At 39.5% G+C, this 23,602-nt stretch overlaps 1 protein-coding gene and 1 non-coding gene across 31 annotated transcripts in view; one reads left to right on the forward strand and one right to left on the reverse strand.

Annotated features, from left to right (window-relative positions):
• LOC145547098 (uncharacterized) overlaps positions 1-23,602 on the forward strand; it is a 745,699-nt gene that overhangs the window by 523,427 nt on the left and 198,670 nt on the right. For 8 of the 30 annotated variants that reach the window (XR_014083555.1, XR_014083561.1, XR_014083588.1 and 5 more), the window contains 2 exons: positions 657-840; positions 17,247-17,384. Coding sequence is in view for 2 of the 30 variants with exons in the window: in XM_081595820.1 (XP_081451946.1) it covers positions 10,219-10,301; positions 17,247-17,384 (221 nt within the window). In the remaining 28 variants the exon portion in view is untranslated. Of the gene's footprint in view, positions 1-656; positions 841-10,218; positions 10,302-17,246; positions 17,410-19,627; positions 19,872-21,606; positions 22,032-23,602 lie in introns of those variants that run through there. The other 22 variants (XR_014083532.1, XR_014083575.1, XR_014083577.1 and 19 more) reach the window with 7 other exon arrangements.
• Positions 22,149-22,221, reverse strand: TRNAC-ACA (transfer RNA cysteine (anticodon ACA)). The gene has a single exon. It is a non-coding gene; the product is annotated as a tRNA-Cys (tRNA).

Below are 23,602 nucleotides of genomic sequence, written 5' to 3' on the forward strand. Positions count from 1 at the left end.
GGTTTCTTTACAAAGGCTCCCACAAGGCCAAAATCAAGGTGTCATCAGGGTTCTGTTTTTTGGGTTTTTTTTTTCTGGAGGTTCTTGGGGAGAATCCATTTCCAAATCCTTTTAGAATCCATCCACTGGCAAAATTTCAGTTCCATCGGTTTGTACTACCGAGGTTCCCATTCCCTTGCTGGCTGTTGGCTGAGCAACTGATGTGTAATAGGGGAGATTCTATTACAAGTTAATCACTAAAGGGATGTTGCCTATAACAGGTGTCTCCAACCTCCTGGGATCTAATTCTTGGTGATCTGAGGTGGAGCTGATATATTAATAATAGAATTAAAGTGTGCAATAAATGTAATGTGCTTGAATCATCCCAAAACTTCACCACCCCCTCATCCTGGTCCATGGAAAAACTGTCTCCCACAAAAGTGGTCCCTGGTGCCAAAAAAGTTGGGGATCACCAGCCTACAAGCTTAAATTATACATAATAATCCAGTTCTGGGAACCTGGCTTCCCAGATAATGAAGGTTAAGCTAAAATACTTTTTGTTAACTCCCAGGAGCATCTTGACCAGGGCCACCTGTGAATGGCTAGGGAAAGGAATAAATTAACACATCCTTTCCGGAGTCTGGCCAGAAGCAAGACCTTATCCTCTCCCCTTTTAGGATAAAAGAAGCCAGAATACCATCTTGGGGAACATGGTTCTTTAGGAACGCCAGTCTGCCATCTTTTCCATCTGCTGGCTTTCTGAAAAAAGTCGATATTCCTTACTCCAACAAGTTGTTTCATGACTGATTGTCAGCCTGTTTTGGGTCGAGCAGCACAAGCTTGGACTCGGTAACATTAGAGGTGAGTTCATTTCTTGGCTTATGACCACCTTCCTTCCATCTTCAAAGGGGCTCCAGCTCTTCTCACATTTCAAATTTCTTTGCTTCGTCTATCTGTTTCTGGTGAATTTAAGGTCCTTTCTTCATTGCGAAAGAATTCAGAGATGAAGCAGAGACATTAAGAAAGGAAACAAAGTTTATTTTAAGCAGGATATGCTCTCACAGGGAGAGCGGGCAGATAGATGAAGAGCTGTTGCCCTGGGTTTCCTTGGCAAGCCAGTTAGGGACACACAGATGAAGGGGAGGAATAGTCACTGGGAAGGAGGAGGGTGGGGGGTCATATTCCCTGATTTTCGTCCCAGCCCCAATTTCCCAAGGGGAGGAGTGATTTTTTCCTTATTTAGCTTGGATCAGAAGTGTCATGGCGTCAGTGCATGATGGGCACTTCTTACCTGTAAGTCTGATTCTACTGTACTGAGAGCATAATGCAACAGGCTACATCAGTTCACAGGAGATTCCTGCCTTTCCCCACCTTTTTTTGTCTGCTAGGCAGACACTTAACACCCCAAATGTGCAGTTTCCTGTTAGTCTGCAGGTCGCTGCTTTCCTCTGTCTGCCTATGGACCCCCATTGTTTATAAGATACCAGGTTTTCTGCCACCTTGCCCTTCCCTGCCCTTATTTTTCTGCTCATACCTAGCTACCTGCCTGCTGGAAAATATCTGCTACCCTTCTCTTCTGTTGCATCTCTGACAACAACGACAGAAATTTCCCTGTTTTTAAGGGGTCATATGACTGGATTGAAAACATCTCTGTAAGCCAGGCTGATCTCCCTATCTCACCTACTGTAACCTTAATCATATCTGTGAAATCCCTTCTGCTGTGTAACTGGTAACAGTCACAGGTTTGGGGGATGAGAGCTTGGGCATCTTGTGTGGGGGCCGTTATTGTGCCTACTACACTATTCAAGTTAAATTATCATTTTACAATAGACAGCTGCGTAGAGCCAACGCCATCTTTAAATTGGGAGAAATGGTTTCTCAAAGGAGTTTTCAGGTGGCTAAATTTTGTGATCTTTGTTTAGAATTGATTCCCTCACTTTCTTTTCCACTCTGTGTAGAGGCCAGTTTAAAAGCCTCTCTGTAGTTATCAACTGTCATATACTTTGCTTTTAGTATCTAGTTATCTAATAATGATAGTCTTCTATTTTTTCTTTACTGACTTTTTAAAACTGTGATGAAATTTGCGTAACATAAAATGTTAACCATTTTTAAGTGTACAATTCAGTGGTGTAAAGTACATGCACAGTACTGTGTATCCATCACTACTATCTATTTTCAGAACTTTATCATCATATCAAATAGAAACTCTATGCCCATTAAGCAACAATTCCCTGTCGCCCCAGCCTGCAGGGGATGGTAACCATTTCTGTCCCCAAGAATTTTCTTTATTCTAGACACTTCATATAAGTGGAATTATAAATAGTTTTTCTTCCAATTCTGGCTTACTTCCGTTAGCATGTTTTCAAGGTCCATCCTGTTGTGTGTGTGTGTGTGTGTGCGCTCAGGCATTTCCAGCTCTTTGTGACCCCAAGGACTGCAGCTCACCAGGCTCCTCTGTCCCTGGTATTTCCCAGGGAAGAATACTGGAGGGGGTTGCCATTTCCTACTCCAGCGGATCTTCCCGACACAGTGATCAAACCCACGTGTCTCATCAAAACATCATTCCCTTTGGTTGCTGAGTAACATTCCATTGTATGTACGTATCCCATTTTGTCTATTCAATCATCTGTTGATGCACACTTGGGTTATTTCTGTCTTTTGGCGTTTGTGAATAATGCCACTGTGAATATAAGTAGATAAATGTATCTTTGACTCCCTACTTTTAATTTTACATGCATATAACCAAAAGTGTAAGTATCAGATTATGAATTATTAAATCTATTTTCAATATTTTGAGGGCCCACCATACTGCTTTCCATAGCAGATGCATAACTCTATATTCCCAAAAACAGTGCACAATGATTCCAATTTTTCCACATCCTTGCCAATACTTATTTTCTGAGACTTTTTTGTTTTTTTGTGTGTGTTTTGATGATAGCCATCCTATTGAGTGTGAGGTAGTAGTATTTCAGTGTGGTTTTAACTTGGTTTCTCAAATTATTAGTGATGTTGTGTATCCTTTCATTTGTTTATTGTCTGTGTGTGTATCTTTGAGGAAATGTCTACCCAAGTCCTTTGCCCATTTTTTTAATCTCATGTTATTTAGTTCAAATGTCTTATTAAATCAGTACATACTCATTCTAGCAATTTTGACATATTCAGAGCAGTATGAACAAGAAATTAAAAGCCCACCACCACGTTAACAATTGATAAACACTTTTGTGTCTATTCCTCTTGACTTTTCTAGGCATACATTTTTTTGCAAATATATTAGCTAGTTATAATTTCTAATATTCTGGGTACAGTTGTTTGCCTCTTATTTAACACTGCTCCATTTAGTTATTAGCTTCCCCTCTGCCCACCCCCCACTTGTGTTTATAATTGAGCTATTTTTCTTCTATTAAGTTGTAGGTGTTTTTCAATCTCAATATTACATCCATATTAGATATGTGATTTGCAAAGTTTTTCTCCTGTCGGTTGCCATTTCACATTTTATAGTCTACTTTGCACAAAAGTTTTTAGTTGTGATGAATTTCAATTTTTTTTTCTTTAGTAGCCTGTGATTTTGATGTCATATTTGAAAAGTCATTGCTGAATTCAGGTCATGAAGATTTCCCTATTTTTTTCCAAAGAGTTTTATAGTATTAGCTCTTAAGTTTAGGTCTTTGATCTGTTTTAAGTTCACTTACTTTTAACCTTATTTTTTACTCTTTCATTTTTCAAGATTTCAATCCAGATAGCAAAAAGTGTTCACATTTTTTCAGCGCTTGGCAGCAAAAATATCTCCCCTTCTGTTTCAAATGAAAATCTTTAAGATATGAACAGTATCTAATTGCTCGATATTGTGTTTTGTTCATTTTAACAAATGTAAGCAGAGTCAAGATTTAGATAAATTATGGACACTGACCCTTTTCTCATTAAGTTTAAGAATGCACACATGGAAATCTAAGGAGCCAAATTTTCTTCTGCTTGTAAGAATAAGATTGTTAACCTTGTGTTTTTAATTTTGTGTGAAAAAGGATTTGGCTGGCTGTTGTCCCCAGTACTGAAGAAATAACCTTCTAATCCTTCAAGTTTCCCGAGTGATAGGATTGTGTTTTCCAGGGTGGGTCCCTGAACCACATTTGATAGTTTATGCTGACAAGGCAAATCTTGGGCTCTTGGATAGTTTATGCTAATGAGATGACTCAAGAGGGAAGCTGGTCATGCCAGAAAGAACATTTGTGCAAGTAGAGAGATGGAGCTTTGAGACAGATGATATTAGTCCTACCTCTGAGGAAGGAGGGTAAGAGGATGGAGATTTAGTCCAGTCACATCGCCAATTTTTTTTAATCAGTCAAGCCCACAGAATGAAGACTCAGCAAAACCTTGGACAGTGTAGCTAAGGTGAAGTACACTGGCTGGTGACATTTTTTGAGTTTTGTCACATTTTGGTTCTGAGAAGGTAACACATTCCTGGAAACTTTGCTTTTGGAACTCTCCTCAACTTTGCCCTATTATCTCTTCTCTTGACTAACTCTAGTTTGTATAGTCTTGCTATCATGCCATCATGAGTGCATGCTCAGTCACGACCAACTTTTTGCCACCCTATGTACTGTAGCCCACCAGGTTCTTCTGCCAACGGAATTCTCCAGGAAAGAATACTGGAGTGGGTTACCATGCCCTTCTCCAGGGGATCTTCCCAACCCATGAATCAAACTTGCATCTCTTGTGTCTCCTGCATTGGCAGGCAGGTTCTTTACCACTAGCACCATCTGGGAAGCCTGCTATATTAAACACTTGCTATAAAACTAATTCCAAGAATGGTGCTTTTAGTAAGCTTTGTTGAGAAGACTTGATGATAAATCTGAAGGAAGGTCAATGGAAATAAAAGGCAATTAATGAAGAGAGGAGGTGGAGTTAAAGGTCCAATTTACATCAGTTGTAAAACATGTGCTGAATATAAGAAAGGAAGATTATGCTGGGCTTGAGGTATCTGAGAACTTCTTGGAGGTGTCTTGTGAGGATGTTGAAGGCAGAACAAAGTGAAGGAAGAAAAGATGTGAGCATGCCAGGCAGGGAAACAGTGTGAGCACAGTCACACAACGGGTCATCAGTTTTAAGACCATGTTGTAAAGATCTAGAGGTACAGATTGAAACTGAGAAATGGTTTTATTTTTTATCCTGGAATTTCTCCCCTAAATTAAATGATTAGTGTGATAACCAATAGAATGGACTAGGCTTATTGCTATGTTTTTCTTATTTTATTCGTATAAAAAAGACTGAGCATTAAAGAAATCATATGCCACAAATATGCCACTTAAGCTCACCACATGGGGCTAGGATACCTAGGGTTTTTTTTAATTTTTAATTTTAGGCTAATTTTTTATTTACTATAAAAATGTACGTATATGGCATAAAAGCTAATTTTAATAATATAAATAAGCAAAATAAGATCATCCATAATACTTCCATCTAGAGGTAATGGTCATTATAGATAATTACTGTATATTTTTAAGGAAAATATCCTTCTAGTTTAGGCATTTTTTACATAATTGGGGTATTATAGAGACAAAGAGAATTTTACTTTAATTGCATAAATTTATAAGCAGTTTTCCATGCTTTTATAAAAACTCATAAAACATTTTGAAAGACTGAAAAACATTCTAGTATAATTAGGCATTTGCCTATTAAATATTTAGTTCATGTTCATTTTCATAATTCTAAATATTTATGTACATAAGTTATTATGTACATTGCAGATTATTACCTTAAATGTCTAGGCATTATATTACAGAAACAGTGAGTAGAACTGAGATACCTTATTTTGACAACCAACTTCTTTATCAAACTTGCAAAATATTTGTTTTATATCATTTAATAAATGACCAAGAATCAAACCCATACCTTCATATACACAAAGGAAAGACTACTTTTCTCCTCCCAGGGTCTCTTTGATACTGTTATGTTGGACTAAACTTGTGGGAAATTATTTTGTGAAAGCATTTTGTTTGTTCAACTAAGCTGAAGGAAAAATAGTTATACGATATACCTGGAACAGTGGTGTACATGCGCTGTAATGCATGTAACTAAAATAAAGTATGATTTATACTGGCATTTAGTATAAGCACTTTCTATCAAGGAGCATCCATGGAAGAATGCCAGGAATCTGAGTCTGCCTGTACCTCTGAAACCCATATATCAGCTTGACCAGATGAAGGTGCAGGTTTTTGGCAATATCAGAGTATATATTGCAGTGAAGGTATCTTTTAGATGTGATTAACGTTTGAATCAGTAGACTTTGAGTAAAACAGATTGCTCTCCCTAAGTGGATAGGCCTCATCCAGTCAGGTGAAAGCTTTAAATGATTGAGATCCTTGAAAAGAAAGTTTCTTCTCCCTCCAGATGACCTTCAGGCTCAAGTCTGCAACACCTACTCTTGCTGGAATATAAGGATATATCTCTATCTGTATATATTAATCCTATTGATTCTTTTCAGTTAATTATGTGCATATATATGTGGCAGTGGTTTAATCGCTAAGTCATGTCCAACTCTTTGTCACCCCATGGACTATAGCCCAGCAGGCTCCTCTGTCCATGGCATTTTCAAGGCAAGAGTACTGGAATGGGTTACCATTACCATCTCCAGGGGAACCTCTCCACCCAGGGTTTGAATCGGTGTCTCCTCCTGTGCAGGCAGATTCTTCACCAACTGAGCCACCAGGGAAGCTGATATATACATATATGTGTGTGTATATGTATATAGTCATATAGTCTCACTTAACCCTCAACAAAAGACTTCAAAGTTAGATGCAATTACTATCATAATTTCATAGAAAAATCTCAACTCATATTATTTCCTCAGAGAGACCTTCATGATTATTATAAGTAGTACCCCCTATATGCAACTTTCATTCATCTCCCTATTTATAATAGTATCTTAAAATCACCTGTCACCGTCAAGGTTTTCTCACTCAAGTGATTTGTGTACTATTTTACTATCAACTTGGCAGAGAGTAGGCTTTTGGCAGAGAGTAGGCGCTCATTTGGGCTTCCCTGGTAGCTCAGCTGGTAAAGAATCCACTGGCAAGGCAGGAGACCTGGGTTCGATCCCTGGGTTGGGAAGATCCCCTGGAGGAGGGCATGGCAACCCACTCCAGTATTTTTACCTGGAGAATCCCATGGACAGAAGAGCCTGGCAGGCTACAGTCCATAGGGTCCCAAAGAGTTGAACATAGCTGAGCAACTAAGCATATCACAGTCTCTCATTTAATACTGGAAAAGTGAATGAGTGAATGAAATTGTTTTGGGAAGATGTGAACATATATTATAATTCAACATATGTAACCATTAAAACTTTAGAAGTATTAGTAAAAGCTCTCGAAACAAACGCTATTGCAGTTTACATTACTGAACAATTAACAGAGCCTCAAAGATTCATCTCCACTCTTTCTGAGAAGTCTGAGATACAAAGTTTCTTCTTGGTTCTCACCTCCACTGTCCTGTAGAACCCAAGGGCGGGCAAGCCTAGCTAAAAAGAAAGATACACTTCAGAATGGTACTCTCTCCCTCTCAGCACTTAATCTGGAAGATACTGAGTTTGTGCTACTGATGTTTGCCCTCCTTATCATAATTTCCCTTGTAACATACCCGTCCTTCAGTAAGACAGTCATTTGCCCCACTGTGTTGGTGTTGTGGTCTTGAAGGACCTAGATGACAAGGAAGGCGACCTCCACCTCTCCACTAACACCCATGGTCAACAGATTGTACCCAAGAGAGGAGGAGTTGCAGACGTGGTCAGGATCACTATCAGTGGAGGTCCCAGAGATGCTGGGACATGTGCAAATCAAAAGCAACCAAGAACCAACATCTGCATTTCCCTACCATAGTCTATGGTAAGCCAACCTACAAAACAGGGGCTTGAGGAGCATGGGAAGAGGTATTTAACTGCAGTCTTATTGGTGAGGAAACTGTGACCAGACAGGTCATGAATTATCCAGGTTTAACCATTAGTTACAGAGAAAGGTCTAAAACTCGAATATTAATAATTCTTCCCACTATGTGGTTCTTTACTTTTTCTTGATTGACAATGAGTACTACAAAGCTTATTTTCAATAAAGTCATTTGAACATTAAAAAGAAGAAACAATATTTCAGAGTATGATAGATGAATACCTGCATTTGGCAAGGCATTCGCTTCCCAGAGGCTTCACTGGGTTATAATTTCAAAAGATTCTTCATGTGGCTTTCTGGTACCTCTACTACATTTTCATGCTTCATCTCGTACCCACCTCCCTCCCCACCAAAATGGTTTTGCAAATTGTCCAGCAGCTGTTATAACCATAACAATGCATAATTTTGTAGAAATTCTGATAGTCACTCTTATCTTTACAGTCAAAGTAAAATATTCTTTTCCCACTTTCCACAATTAATGCTTTAAGAGGCAAGCTGTGAGTGAAGGGCACTTTCTATTTGGCTAGTAAATATTTGGTATCTTGAGTTGAATTTTGAGATCTCATCAGCAAAATTAGCAGTGCCTGATAAACTGGTTCTCTTCGTTGGGAAATTGTGCTTTAAAGTTGTGTGAATGATGAGTGAAATGGTTCTGACCTCCGGGCTGCATGAAACAGACTGAACTCAGGTTGATGGGATATATGCTTGCACTTTAGTGTTAGAGGCAGCTTGTGAGCTCTTGGTCTCAGAGAGCCCAGTTACTTATTTTCTGTGACAATTCATAATTTCTTTGTCCCTAAACACATTCATATCCAGTGTCCCCCAACCCTTCCCTTTTCTGTTATTTGTACTTTTGCATTATTTGTCATTTTTTTACCTCCTGAGTCCCTGCTCTAAACTCATTCTTTTCTTAATTTTTGAACAAATTACTTATATAAAGTGAATTTTGTTTTAATTTATAGTTAACTTGGCAGACTGTATTTTTATATGAATATAAAAAATGTGGAAGCTGCTACAAAGTATGTGTGGTTTCCCATAGGCCTGCATTATATATTTATTTTTAGAAGACAAACTAATCCACTGAAATAAAATTTTTCACAGCATAACAGTGAGAACAGTAGCTGTCTAATTAAATCTTCCCCTAGTGACAGATATCAGATGAAAACATTGAGGTTGGCTCCAGATAACATCTAGTCCACTCTTTTTCTAATTTTCATTTCTCTTACTTTAAACAAAGAGGGAAGTGGGAGCATTTATTTGTGGAAGTTTAAAGAAAGCTGTAAAAGTGGCCACTGTAACAAATGAAATATGCTCCATAGAATGAAGTAGAAGGTATAGAAGCAGCAATTGCCTGCTGTTTCAATATTCAAATATGTTAATAAATAGACTGAAACAAGGCAAAAATATATTGGGTTGGCCGAAAAGTTTCTTCCATGTTTTAGTAAAGGACACATTTTTCATTTTCATCAAGAACTTTATTGAACAGTGCACTCTCCATTTTATTCCACTATCTTCTTCCATTTTTCAGGCAGCTTCATAATTCCATCTTCCCAAAACTTATCTTTTTGAATAAAGAACTCTTCTAGGCCTTTTAAAGTCTTCCAGGGAGTTGTTTTTTTTTTTTTTTTTTTCCCATTGAGACTGTTATAAATCTGAAATAAACAAAAATCGGAAGGTGCACTACCAGCTTGCCATGTGGCACTAGTGGTAAAGAACCCGCCTCCCATACTGGAGACATAAGAGACATAGGTTTGATCCCTGGGTCGGGAAGACACCCTGTAGGTCACGGCAACCCACTCCAGTATTCTTGCCACCTGGGAAGTCTGGTGAATATGGCAGATGAATCAGAACTTCCCAGCCAAGCTGTATAGTTGTTACCTGGTTCTCAAAGAAACATGCGGTCCTGAGTTATCCTGATGGAAGATTATGTGTTTTCTGTTGATTAATTCTGGTCACTTTTTCATCGCGTGCTGCTGTCAGTTGGTCTAATTGGGAGCATTCCTTATTGGAATTAATCGCTTGGTTTTCTAGAAGAAGCTCCTAGTAGAGTATTCCCGTCCAATCCCACCATATACACAACATCACCTTCTCTGGATGAAGACCAGCCTTCAGTGTGGTTGGATGGTGATTTATTTTACTTGCCCCATGATTTCTTCTGTTCCACATTATTGTACAGTATCCATTTCTCATTACCTGTCATAATTTGTTTTAAAAACAGAACATTTTTGTTACCTTTAAGTAGAGAATTGCATGCAGAAATACAGTTAAGGATGTTTTTTTTTGTTTTTTTCCTTTTTTTTTTTCTTAGCTTAACGTGGAATCCAAACATCAAAGCGATGAACATAACCAAGCTGCTGCAAATGATTTTCAGTGCTTATATGGACATTTTTGGTATGTTGGCTATCTCCTGCATGGTATAGCATTCTTCTGTGTGCTAAGTTTCGTCAATCCTGTCTGACTCTTTGCATCCCTAGGGGACTGTAGCGAGCCAGGCTCATCTGTCCATGGGGATTCTCCAGGCAAGAATGCTGGAGTGGGTTGCTGTGCCCTCCTCCAGGGGATCTTCCTGACCCAGGGATCGATCCCATGTCTCTGACATCTCTAGTATGGGAGGCGGGTTCTTTATCACTAGTGCCACCTGGGAAGCCGATATAATATTGATTGTTCTCAGTGTCTTGATTTGATACCTATCAACTTCAACTGGTCTATCTGATAATGGAGCATCATCCAGTGAGAAATCTCCAGCATGAAATTCTCAAACCACTTTCAACAAGTTCAATCAGTCAAAGCACCTTCTCCATACACTACTCTGATCTATTTTTGTGTTCAAGTTTTGTTTTTACCTTTCTTGAAATAATAAAGCATTTTGTTGTTCATTTGCTAAGTCATGTCCAACTGCAATCCCATCAACTGCAGCACACTAGTCCTTCACTATCTCTGAGTTTGCTTAAACTCTTGCCCATTGAGTCAGTGATGCTATCTAACCATCTCATCCTCTGCTGCCTTCATTTCCTTCTGCTGTCAATGTTTCCTAGCATCAGGGTCTTTTCCAATGAGTCAGATCTTTGTATCAGGTGACCAAAGTATTGGAGCTTCAGCATCAGTCCTTCCAATGAATATTCAGGGTTGATTTCCTTTAAGATTGACTGGTTTGATCTCCTTGCAGTCCAGGGAACTCTCAAGAGTCTTCTCTAGCACCACAATTCAAAAGCATCAATTCTTCAGTGCTCAGCCTTCTATATGGTGCAACTCTCACATCTGTACATGATTACTATAAAAGCTGTAGCTTGACTATTTGGACCTTTGTTGGCAAAGTGATGTCTCTCCTTACTAATGCACTGTCTAGGTTTGTCAGAGCTTTACTTCCAAGGAGCAGGTGTCTTTTAATTACATGGCTGCACTCACTGTCCACAGTGATTTTGGAACCCAACAAATTAAAATCTGTCACTGTCACTGTTTCCACTTTTTATGCATCTATATACCATGAAGTGATGGGGCCAGATGCCATGATTTTAGTTTTTTGAATGTGGAGTTTTAAGCAGCTTTTTCAATCTATTTCACTTTCATCAAGAAGGTCTTTAGTTCCTCTTCACTTTCCGTCATTAATTAAGAATGGTATCATCTGCATATCTGAGGTTGTTGCTGTTTCTCCTGGCAATCTTGATTCCAGCTTGTGCTTCATCCAGTGCAGCATTTTACATGATGTACTCTGCATGTAAGTTTAATGAACAGGGTGACAATATATAGCCTTGTACTCCTTTCCAATCTGGAACCAGTCAGTTGTTCCCATGTAAGGTTTTAATTGTTGCTTTTTGACCTGCATGCAGGTTTCTCAGGAGAAATGCTAAAAATGTTGCTTTTTTCCTTCCATCTTCATTATTAAAATAGATACACAAAAATTCACCAATTTTGATAAGTATTTTATTTTAAATGCATGCTGATATGACAGCTGTCACCATACAATCCAATAAAATTGATTTGAATGAAGTTAAAGAAAAGCGCTACTAGAGCTACCTTACGGAAAAACTGAACAAACGTTTTGGCCAAACCAATATATACCCTCCTCTGTACTGAGGAAAATGTTTATAAGTCAGGATCATCTTGGGAGAACAATGCTTATAAACATGGCTCATACGCACACTGTTTCCAAAAAATTAAGTCAGGATATATCATAACTCTCCCTATATCTTGCCTGTGATCTATTCTTACCCACTTCCCTGCTACCACCTTGAACGGAAATACTATGAAGTCACACCAGTTACATCAGTGACCTAATTTCCTTGCTTCTACCCCTCACCTTTCATAATGTTTTACCAAATCGGCACTTATCAAGGGTACCTTTAAAAAAAAAAAGTCAAATCTTACCCATCTTCAGCTCAAATTGGCAGGTCCTATAGCTCAGAGTCTAAGCCTTATAATAGCTTAAAAAGCCTTACTAGACGTAGAACCTGGTGTTCTGATGACCCATTGCTGTGTGATGTCACCCCACAGTGATAATTTTATTCTCACATGGTTCTGGGGTTGACTTGGCTCAGCTAGGTAGTTATTTCTGTGTTTCTTTCATGGTGGTGGGGACTGGAATCATTGACAGGCTTTCCCAGTTACAAGTCTGACAACTAATATCCTGGTTGTGGTGGTCTGTTAGCTGGAACCTACATGTAGTCCCTTCGCACAGCCTGCGCATCTCACAGTTCTGAGAGCAAGCTTCCCAAGGAACAGTAAGAGAAGGCACCAGTTTCATAAGGTCTGGACCTGGAAGTTGGCACAGCAGAACTCCACCCACATTGCCAGTCAGTCACCAGCCTCCGTCCAAGAGGCTGAGACCTATAGGCCCCAGCTCTTGATGAGGGGCCTGTCAAAGCATTTGGTAATCAGGTTTTGAAACCACCAAAGCTGGCAGCCTCTCCAGACTTATCCCTGTGCCTCTTCTCCTTGCTCATTCAAATCTAACTATACTCATTCCCTTTTGGTCTTAAACATGCTAGCCAGGCCCCTTCCTTTTGGGGAATTTGCACTACTGCACCCCAACCCTCACCTTCTGCCATGACTGCACATGCAATGTCTAAATCCCATAGTGTTCCTGAAAGCTTACTCTAAAAGATCCCATTTGAAACTGCTGTTTTTTTTTTTTTTAATGCTACATTATTTGTTTCTTAAAGAAGCTTTCTTTACCTTCCTTTGGTATACTTCATGAACCAAGTCATTACTGAATATAGAGTGGGTTGAAAGGTGATTAATCATTCCTATTTATAATAATGACTTAAAGAGTACAAAAATAACCTGGATTCAACAAAAGATTAAATTATGTTTGGTATCATGCAGTTAGTAAAGCAAGGGATTAAGTTTAATAAGATTTTCAATTATAAATATTGATATAAAAAGAAAATTCTGGTTAATTTCAGGTTAACCAGAAAACAATTTAAAATATATCTTTTCTTAGATTTCTTTTAGTTCAGGGTTATACTGAAATAACAATAAAGCCGATCACAATAGGTGGAAACTGTACCTTATGTTTATTTTATTTATACCTGAGTATTATGTTCAAGGTTGTTTTTTTTTTTCTTTTGCTGGAAAGTGATGTGATAGTTTGTTCAAAGATACATTTTTATCTTTGCTGTCTTAGGCATTGACAATAAAAAAAACATAAATGAGTGAGCATTCTCAGGCTTTTAACAATGTAATTTAAATACATGCTTGGTGAAGAAGTATAAAACATGGGAGAGTAACATAGTGTTACAAAAACATCCTTTGATGAATGATGAAGGAGGGCTACAAAAGCATAATTATCCTATATCGTTCCTCATGTCCAATTAACCACTAAAGACTGTCTGTTCAATCTCTCAAATCTGTCCTCTCCACTTGGGGAAACAGCACCTTGAGTTATGGCATCATCATTTCACCGTCCACTATGGTAACAATTTCCTAAATGGTTTCCAAGACTCCTATCTTGCCCCCTTAAGTTCACTTTTCACATTGTCACCAGGGTAATATTTCTTTACACTGAATTATGTAGCGACACAATCCTTTTCTCAAAACCCTTCAATAGCTCTCTATTGGCCTAAGGGAAAGGAAAGTTTAAATTCCAGTGTGACATGTAGGTTCTTTTATGGCCTCTCTCCTGCTTCCCTCTTCAACTCCCTCTCTTCCCTCCTTCCTACGCTGGCCACTCAAAATCCACTCCATCTAAAGCACTAGCAGTTCCCTGAAAGAGCCCAGCTTTTCTTGCCTTCAAGCCTTTGTATTTGTTATTCTTTCTGTAAAACACCTCTTCACTCTTCTTTCTTTCCTTTGGGAATGTGTAAAGATGTTAGCATCTACCTATTATCTAGTCCTCTCTATATGCATGAATCGGGAGGAGTGAATACAGAAAATTATGAATCAGATGCTTCCAGACAACATAAGATCAAGATCAGGAAGGACTGATCAGCATGAGTGGGCATACTCGGTACCCAGATCCAACAGTATGTTGCAATAGACATTGAGCTTTGGCTAGGCTGAGGCTGGATACACACCCCTTGCTCTTAAGTGGGGTATAAATGAATGTGTGTTGTCTCTGGCTTATTGCTAGTAAAGAAGGACAAGTGTACTTGTGCCCCTAGGAAATTTGTCTGTCTAAATTGGACTTGGTGCTTGTGGACCTGGGACCTTATAACAAGAAACTACTTAATCATAGTCAAAGCTGAGGATTAGTATTCACCTGCTCCTGGAAGACTCTCCCCACTTCCTCTGGCCTTTCCTTCCGGGGCTAGGTCAGTGCCCTCCTATGGGCCCAGGGCAGCCTGTGCTGATCTCTGTAGGAGCACACTGTCAGCTTCTCTTGTGAATTTCTATTTATTTATTTTTACTTCCTCTACCTATCTTTATGTTCTTTAAAGAAAAATACAAATAATTATCACCTAACACAGTACCTGACACATAGTAGACTCTGAATTAATAAAGTGAATGATGTCCTAAGACTTTGAAGGACACCAGAGTCTGAGACTATCACTACTGTATTTGTCATTTTTGTTCAGTAGCTCAGTTGTGTCTGACTCTTTGCAACCCCATGGATTGCAGCACGCCAGGCTTCCCTGTCCTTCACCATCTCCCAGAGCTTGCTCAAACTCCTGTCCATTGAGTCGGTGATGCCATCCAACCATCTTCTGTCTTCTGTCATCTCCTTCTCCTCCTGCCTTCAATCCTTCCCAGCATCAAGGTCTTTTCCAATAAGTCTGCTCTTCTCATCGGGTGGCCAAAGTATCAAAGCTTCTGCTTCAATATCAGTCCCTCCAATGAATATTCAGGATTGATTTCCTTTAGGATTGACTGGTTTGATCTCCTATCACTACGGTACATTTATCTTCAAATTCTAGGATGGAAGAAAAAGACAAGTAGAGGATAAGACTTCCCTGGATAAGAATACCTTAGCTTACTTAGTGGCACTATATTATAGCATGGCAGTCAGAGTCTATATCCTTGCATTATTCCCAGTCTCAAAGGAAAAGTGAATATTTCATCACTGCGAATGGTGTTGGGTGTATGAAGTTTTTCATACATAGATCAGGCCTTGGAAGCCTCTTTTTATTCCTCACTTACTGAAAGTTCTTTTTAAAATGAGTGCTAAATTTTATCAAACGCCTGTCCTGATCCTATTGAGGTTAATTTATATTTTCTTCATAATATGGTAATTAAGTTGGTAAAAATGTTAATGCTGAACTAACTGAGCATTTCTGAAAAACTTTGCTTGATCATGATGGATTATCCTTTTTATGTATTGCATAATTTGATTCACTATATTCTGTTGAGGATTTTGTATTTGTGTTCATAAGTGTCAGATTCAAGTTTTATTGACATTGATTCAAGTTCACCAAATCTTCCTCCATCTTGCCCAGAACACATTAGCCCATCAAATAAATTCTCTGTGATTTATATCATATTTTTTATCCATAGAAACTCCAATCTTGGTTCTTTCTATAGTTTCTACCTCTCTCCTGTTGTCCCCTTAAGTTACTAATCTTTCCGCTAGAACAGTCAACATTATTTCTCAGTTATTCTCTCATATCTGAAAATTACAAATTACAACATCTGAGCCATCTCTGAGTCTGATTTTATTGACTCTTTCCTCTTTTGACTATATGTATTTTTAACTTCTTTATGTGTCTTAAGTTTTTATCATAAAAGTATTAAGAATGTATAACATTAAATAAATATTATTTTCCACATAGAAAAATCTGTGTGTTGGGAAAGGCAGTCTCATGTTTAGTCTTTTGACTCCCACTCACCCTCTTAACCGAGAAGGCAATGGCAACCCACTCCAGTACTTTTGCCTGGAAAATCCCATGGACAGAGGAGCCTGGTGGGCTGCAGTCCATGGGGTCGCGAAGAGTCGGACACGACTGAGCAAATAACACACACATACATAAACAGAAATGAAATGTTGCAATTCACAGCAACATAGACGGACTTGGAGGTCATTATGCTAAGTAAAATAAGTCAGAGAAAGGCAAATACTATAAGTTATCACTTATATGTGGAATCTAAAAAATACAGCAAACTAGCGAACAAAACAGAAAAAGAAACAGCCTCATCACTGTCCCAAACACCACAGATAGGAGTCCTCCAGATGCCCCTGCCCACTTCATCTTGTTATCAGAGTTTCCAGGGAAAACAATGCATCAAGCAATGGATAAAATGATGCTTTATTTACACAGAGATGGATAAAGCGTGATCAGCTTCTATGCTGCTGCTGCTAAGTCGCTTCAGTCGTGTCCAACTCTGTGCGACCCCATAGACATCAGCCCACCAGGCTCCTCTGTCCCTGGGATTCTCCAAGCAAGAACACTGGAGTGGGTTGCCATTTCCTTCTCCAATGCATGCATGCATGCTAAGTCACTTCAGTCGTGTCTGACTCTGTGAGACCCCATGGACAGTAGCCCACCAGGCTCCTCTGTCCATGGAATTCTCTAGGCAAGAGTAATGGGTGCTGATTCCTCCTGGCCTGCAGGTCTCTCTCAGCAGCCAATGCAGGGGAGAGAACAAACTAGTGGTTACAAGTGGTGAGAAGGGAAGAGGGAGGGGCAATATAGGAGTAAGGAACTTTTAAAAATGGTTATTATGGGATTCTATAAAATCATGTGTGTGAAATTTTTGAAAACTGTAAAGCATTATAGAAATTAAAGAATCTTTCAATTTTTAAAAGACTGAAAAAAAATGTAAGTGTTTACACTGCCTGTGTCATGCTTAGCATGTAGAAATAACCTTTCCCTGTTTCATGTTCAGTGGGTTCTCTGTGGTTCTGCTTGAATATGTGCCATTAGGGCCCTTGACCAACCCTGCCACTATGTCTGTCTTTTACAGGGATGGCACGGGGCCCTTCCACTGCAGCACAAGGCTGTACATAGGAGAACTCCCCTGCATTGGCTGCCAAGAGAGACCTGCAGGCCATGAGGAATCAGCACCCATTTTAGAAGCTGATCACGCTTTGTCCATCTCTGTGTAAGTAAAGTATCATTTTATCTATTGCTTGATGCGTTGTTTTCCCTGGAAACTCTGATAACAAGATGAAGTGGGTAGGAGCGTCTGGACTCCCGTCTGTGGTGTTTGGCATAGTGATGGTCTTTGCTATCCTCCATGTAGTTGAGAAATTTTCCTTGGCTTTGGGAAGCAGTGTACAATGTTTTATTGGACATTATGCCTCTTCTCTTAAACTATTGGTACAAAGCCCTGAGTTAATATAATCTTTTATTTTGGTCTGAGTTTTGTTGTGCTTCTAGCTAGATTCAGTTCACCACTGGCTTCAATGATTTGAGGGCAAGGTCATAATCTTTCCTTCAAAATTTGAGAGGCTAGAAATGCATGGCATTGTTTCCGAAAAGAGCATTACAGTTTGGGATCATATGACCTGTGGAGGATGTGATACATTTTTAATATTGTTACTGTAGATTTTTTGCTTTTAAGTGGACTCTTGTATTTTAAAAGTAAATATCTTTTTTAAAGAAGATTTGTTTTTAAAATTATTCATTTATTGGCTGTGGTTGGTGTGTGGAGCACATAGGTCTTTGTTGTTGTGTGGACTGTTTTGTAGTTGCTGAGAGCAGGGGCTGCTCTCTAGCTGTGATTCCCAGGCTTCTCATTGTGGTGACTTCTCTTTTTGCAGAGCATGGGCTCTAGGGTGCGTGGGCTTCGATAGTTGTAGCATGTGAGCTCAATAGCAGCTCCCGGGCTCTGGGGCATGGGCTCAATAGTTGTAGGGCACGCGCTTAGTTGCTCCACAGCATGTGGGATCTTTCTGGATCAGGGATGGAACCATGTCTCCTGCATTGGCAGGTGGATTCTCTACCACTGAGCCACCAGGGAAGCCCCGAAAAATAAATACCTTTGATGCTTCGGTTAAATAAAATTTGTGTGACCAAAAGGGTAAGTTGTCATTATGATTACAGTAAGATAGTGTGGCCACCAGGGGAAAATGTTGATTTCTTGGAGTGTCTTATGCTCTGTCCCAAAGTCAGGTTCATAGCAGATTTCAAGCAATGGCAGTCTCTTTGGACTAGGGGTACTGCTCAAAGCACTACTTTGTAAAGGGCAATGTGTCTGAGTCATTAACTTGTTCTGGCCTAGTGCTTCTCAGAATATAGTGTGTGTGCAAATCACCTGGAGATGTCATTAAACTAAAGGTTCTAATTCACTAGGTCTGAGATATAGCCTGTGATTCAGCATTTCTACTCAGCTCCCAAGTAATGTCAATCCTGGATCACATCTTGAGTGGCAAAGGTTGTGTCTCTGGTCCTAAAGTTAAAACGCCTGACACCCCACCCATGCTACCCAGCTTCCAACAGGGCCCTCACTGATGTATGCCTCCTGGTATTAAACTTTGTGTGGCCCTCTCCTTTGTCTGTGTCACCAATTTAATATGACAGAATAAATGGTATGCCACTTCCAAGATTAGGTTACCAAAGGCCCTCTGTCTTGGTTTCTCCATTTCTATCTGAGATCCCTCACTTTGGTAGATGCTAGCTGCCATATCACAAACATCCCTCTTGGGAGGCTGACCTGGTGAGGCACTGGGATCTAAAGCCAACTGACATTGCAGAACCAAGTGAGATTCCAGGTGGATCCTCCAACCCTACTTAAGCCTCAGATGACTATAACCTCAAACACCAGTTTGACTAAAACCTCATAAGAGAACCTGAGCTAAAACAACCCAACTAAGTTATTTCTGGATTCTTTGATCCTCATAAACTGTTAAATAATCAAAGCTTATTATTTTAATTGTGTGTGGGGGAAGCAGTTTCTTACAGAGCAAGAAAGAATTAATATAAGTTGTTAACCTCTCTGTTTTAAACACAATTATATCAGTGGATTTTAGACACTAGTTCAGAACTTTTTACTTTGAGTGCTTTAGTTGGTTAAATTGTGTCACTTCCCTATCCACACCTGTGTATTGATTTCCTAACCCTGGGTCCCTGTGAATGTGACCTTATTTGGCAATAGGATTTTTGCAGAAGTAATCAAGATATAATTAGATCATTCTGGATAGCTGGGTCCCTACATCCAATGACTGGTATCCTTATAAGGAGAAATATGGAGACACAGGAGAAGGCAATGGCACCCCACTCCAGTACTCTTGCCTGGAAAATCCCATGGATGGAAGAGCCTGGTAGGCTGCAGTCCATGGGGTCACGAAGAGTCGGACACGACTGAGCAACTTCACTTTCACTTTTCCCTTTCATGCATTGGAGAAGGTAATGGCAACGCACTCCAGTATTCTTGCCTGGAATCCCAGGGACAGAGGAGCCTGGTGGGCTGCCGTCTATGGGGTTGCACAGAGTCGGACATGACCGATGCGACTTAGCAGCAGCAGCAGCAGCATGGAGACACAGACCCAAAGGAAAGAAGACCATGTGGCAGCAGAGGCAGAGAATGAAGCAATGCAGCTGCAAGCCTAGAAATAATAAAGATTGCCAGCAACCCCAGGAGCTAAAATGAGGCAAGGAAGTATTCTTCTTTTCAGGGCTTTCACAGAGAACATGGTTCTGCTGACATCTTGATTTTAGATGTCCAACCTCCTAAACTGTGAGGGAATACATTTCAGTTGTATTAAGCCACCCAGTTTATGATAACTTTTTATGACAGCTCTAGGAAACGAATACAAGTGCCCATCAGAGTGATCTGTGAAAACTCTAAAAATATACATGCCAGGTTCCTATTCTTATCCATCCAGTGAATAAGAATCTCAAATTCCTATTCATACCTACCTGGGGTTCAGGTATATATGCTTTCGCTCCAAAGCTTATTATAATAAATATTCAAGCTTGCAAATCACTAGAGTAGATGGTTTTGAAGTCCTAACTTTAAAATTCTATAACTTCAAGTCCTAGGAGGACTATTTTAAAAGAAAAAAATATGTATTACTGTATAGTCTACTTTGATGATTCATGCAAACACATGAAAGCCATTTGCAATCGTCTGCACAGGTATATGTATAAACATAATTAAATTTTTTGTATGTAAGACATTCTAGGTATTGAGTTGTTAACATTAAGTTGTTTGTTTTGGAGTTAATTTTTTAAAAATTAAAGACAACTACATTTAAATATTTAAAGATTTATAATTATTCCAAATAAGAACAGCATATGGTTTTGCTTCTAAAAGTGCTCCACAAAGAATAACTGCCTGCATTTTGCTGCTTTTTTACATTGTGTGATAAAGTGAAAAATTATCAGGATATGGGTCTTCAGTTTCTGCTCAAATAATTACTGAAAAATCGAACAGATGCTGGATATAAATAAATTTTGTAAATGCAGATAGAGATCTTCTGTGGATTCCAGACACCATTCATAGAGATGTAGAGATGTATTTATGATGGCCTCAATGAAACAGTTATTTTGTACTTTTCCAGGTCAGTGCAGTGAGGTGAATCTCTCTTCTAAAAGACACCATGGCAACATGGAGCCAAATGTCCCAGTTTTATCTGACAGTAGGAGGGCAAACAAGCTCTTGATTCCCACACAACCGGAGCCTTGGCAGGCAGTCATAAATTACTTCCAGCATAATACTGCTCTTCTCTTTCTGTTCTCCATTGGCAGTACCCAAAGCACAGGAAGCAAAATTTCCCTACTAAAAATAGAGATGCTAAAATTTGTTTCTAGGACTTATAAAAGAGGTGACGTGGATAGAATGTGACCACACAGATTTCAGTACACTGGTGAGGGCTTGGTGAGAAAGGCTGCCACTTCACTGCTCCAGCGTTTACCAATGAGAAGGATTAGGTTACTAGCCAGCGCCATTCTTGGGGAATTAAATTTAGAACTGCTATCACTGCCACACTCAGAGTAATTATGGATAAATAAGATGAGTACACACAGAAAAGTTGAAAAGTATAGGATTATGTTTCTAACAACAGACACTTAGGAGAGGGCAACTTTGGATTTATGATGATTTCTGCATATTCAGGCAGAAGGAGCCAGCATGCAGCAGAAGATGTGAATCACATGTGGGCTTCAATTAAGGCTATCAAAGAGCAACAAGGGAACAAGATATGTGTGTAGGAAGGAAATTAGAACCTACTCTTAACATTCCTTAATTGCCAACCTTTATCAGTAGCAGATGGTAGGTGGGCTGGAATTTGGGAGAATAGCTACCTTTCTGACATTATCTCTAATTAAGAAGGTTTTTCCAATTATCAGGACAAACTTTGAAATCATTGTATTTTTCCCAGGTCCATATTAACTCAGAAGGTATAATGAAGTCTGTTCCTCTTCTGTCTATCATCTCCTCCAGCTGCTTCCATCTGTTCTAAGGTGAAAAGATGAACTTTTCAATGATTCTTGTCAGGCTGCATGCTAAGGGGCCCACAGTGACTCAGGAATGTTACTTCTCATCGGGTAACTTTTAGGGGAGAATCATCCTGATGGCACCATTGAGACAGACCTGGGAGAGTGTAAAATGGTCTCTAATAAGTCAGACCACCATAATGTGACAGCATGGGACTTTGATACAAAATAACAATGAAACAAAACATTGCTACTTAGCACCAAGCTTGAAGGCAATGCTGTTCTGGAAGAAGAAATCATCCCAGGCCAATACAAGACCAATGCAGACCAGCTGAAGACATTTGTGTAAGAAAGAAAGAAAGTGAAGTCACTCAGTCGTGTCCGACTCTTTACGACCCCGTGGACTGTAGCCCACCAGGCTCCTCGGTCCATAGGATTTTCTAGGCATGAATACTGGAGTGGGTTGCCATTTCCTTCTCCAGGGGATCTTCCCAACCCAGGGATCGAACCTGGCTCTCCTGCATTGTAGGCAGACGCTTTACCATCTGAGCTATCAGGAAAGCCCAGATGTTTGTGTACCTCTTCACAAATACTATTCTTGGTAGACTCTAAGACAATAATTCTGCCTAAAGGCCTTTTTATTTAACATATCTAATAGGTGTATATGTTAAACACCTCTGATAAATGTCCCAGATACAGCATGATCACTTTGACAGCATCTCTTTTTATAAAACATTTGTTAGGAACTCTATGGCAATAATTCTCACCATATGGTCCTCAAACCTATAGCAGCAGCATCACTTGGGAAGTTATTGGTAATAAGGATACTTAGGCCTTGTCCCAGAGCCACTGAAAAAGCAACTTCAGGAATAAACCTCAGAAATCTGTTAACAAGCCCTCCTGTGTGACCAATGGAAACTTTAATTTGAAGCTGTAATAGGGATAGACACCAGTTGCTGAGTGATACCTGCATACCACACTTGATATTTCATAAGCATATGTCAGCCATCACAATAACCATTTGAATTGTTTTTTATCTTTACTCACACTGTATAAGTCAAGCAGTAAATGCTTATCAAGGTAAAGTAACTTGACCAAAGTTGCAGAACTAACAAGTGAGTGATAGGTGTCTAACCACATTCTGACCAGTCTAAAGCTCATACTCCGAACCACTGAAGAATAGTCAAGCATAAATGGCAAAGATAAAAACTTCTCCAATACTGTATAAAGATACACTGTAGGCACTACACAAAGGTCAACTGTAGGCCTAAAATAGAAAAGGCTATGTAAAACTTATTAGAAAAACAAGGCTTGGGGGGTCAGTAATTGACCCAATGGGGAGAAAAAACGACCTCCCTTATGGACATAAAAACTCTTGTATTGTGGCATACAATTACTTTACTCCCATTTAATGCACGATTTAAGGTTATCTTAATAAGCATTTTCCAAAATTTCAATTGGGAAGCGACTAATATGAAACGTGAATAATATAAGTAATAGTTTTGAAAATTGTGGCAAGTACTCAGTTTCCATTTCATATAATGACCATAGGAAGATTATGTATAGTCTAGCTTCATTTACAGAGAAGGCAATGGCACCCCACTCCAGTATTCTTGCCTGGGAAACCCCATAGATGGAGGAGCCTGGTAGGCTGCAGCCCATGGGGTCACGAAGAGTCGGACACGACTGAGCGACTTCACTTTCACTTTTCACTTTCATGCACTGGAGGAGGAAATGGCAACCCACTCCAGTATTCTTGCCTGGAGAATCCCAGGGACGGCGGATCCTGGTTGGCTGCCATCTATGGGGTCGCACAGAGTCAGACACTACTGACGCGACTTAGCAGCAGCAGCTTCATTTAGGACCATCTTTAACACATTGTACTTCAGTGTTAATCATTCAATTAAAAGAAAAAGTTGATGAAAGTATGTAAAAACCAAT

Source organism: Giraffa tippelskirchi, chromosome 1, assembly GCF_054371585.1.
Source record: "Giraffa tippelskirchi isolate mGirTip1 chromosome 1, T2T-mGirTip1v1.2.pri, whole genome shotgun sequence".
NCBI classification, from domain to species: domain Eukaryota; kingdom Metazoa; phylum Chordata; class Mammalia; order Artiodactyla; family Giraffidae; genus Giraffa; species Giraffa tippelskirchi.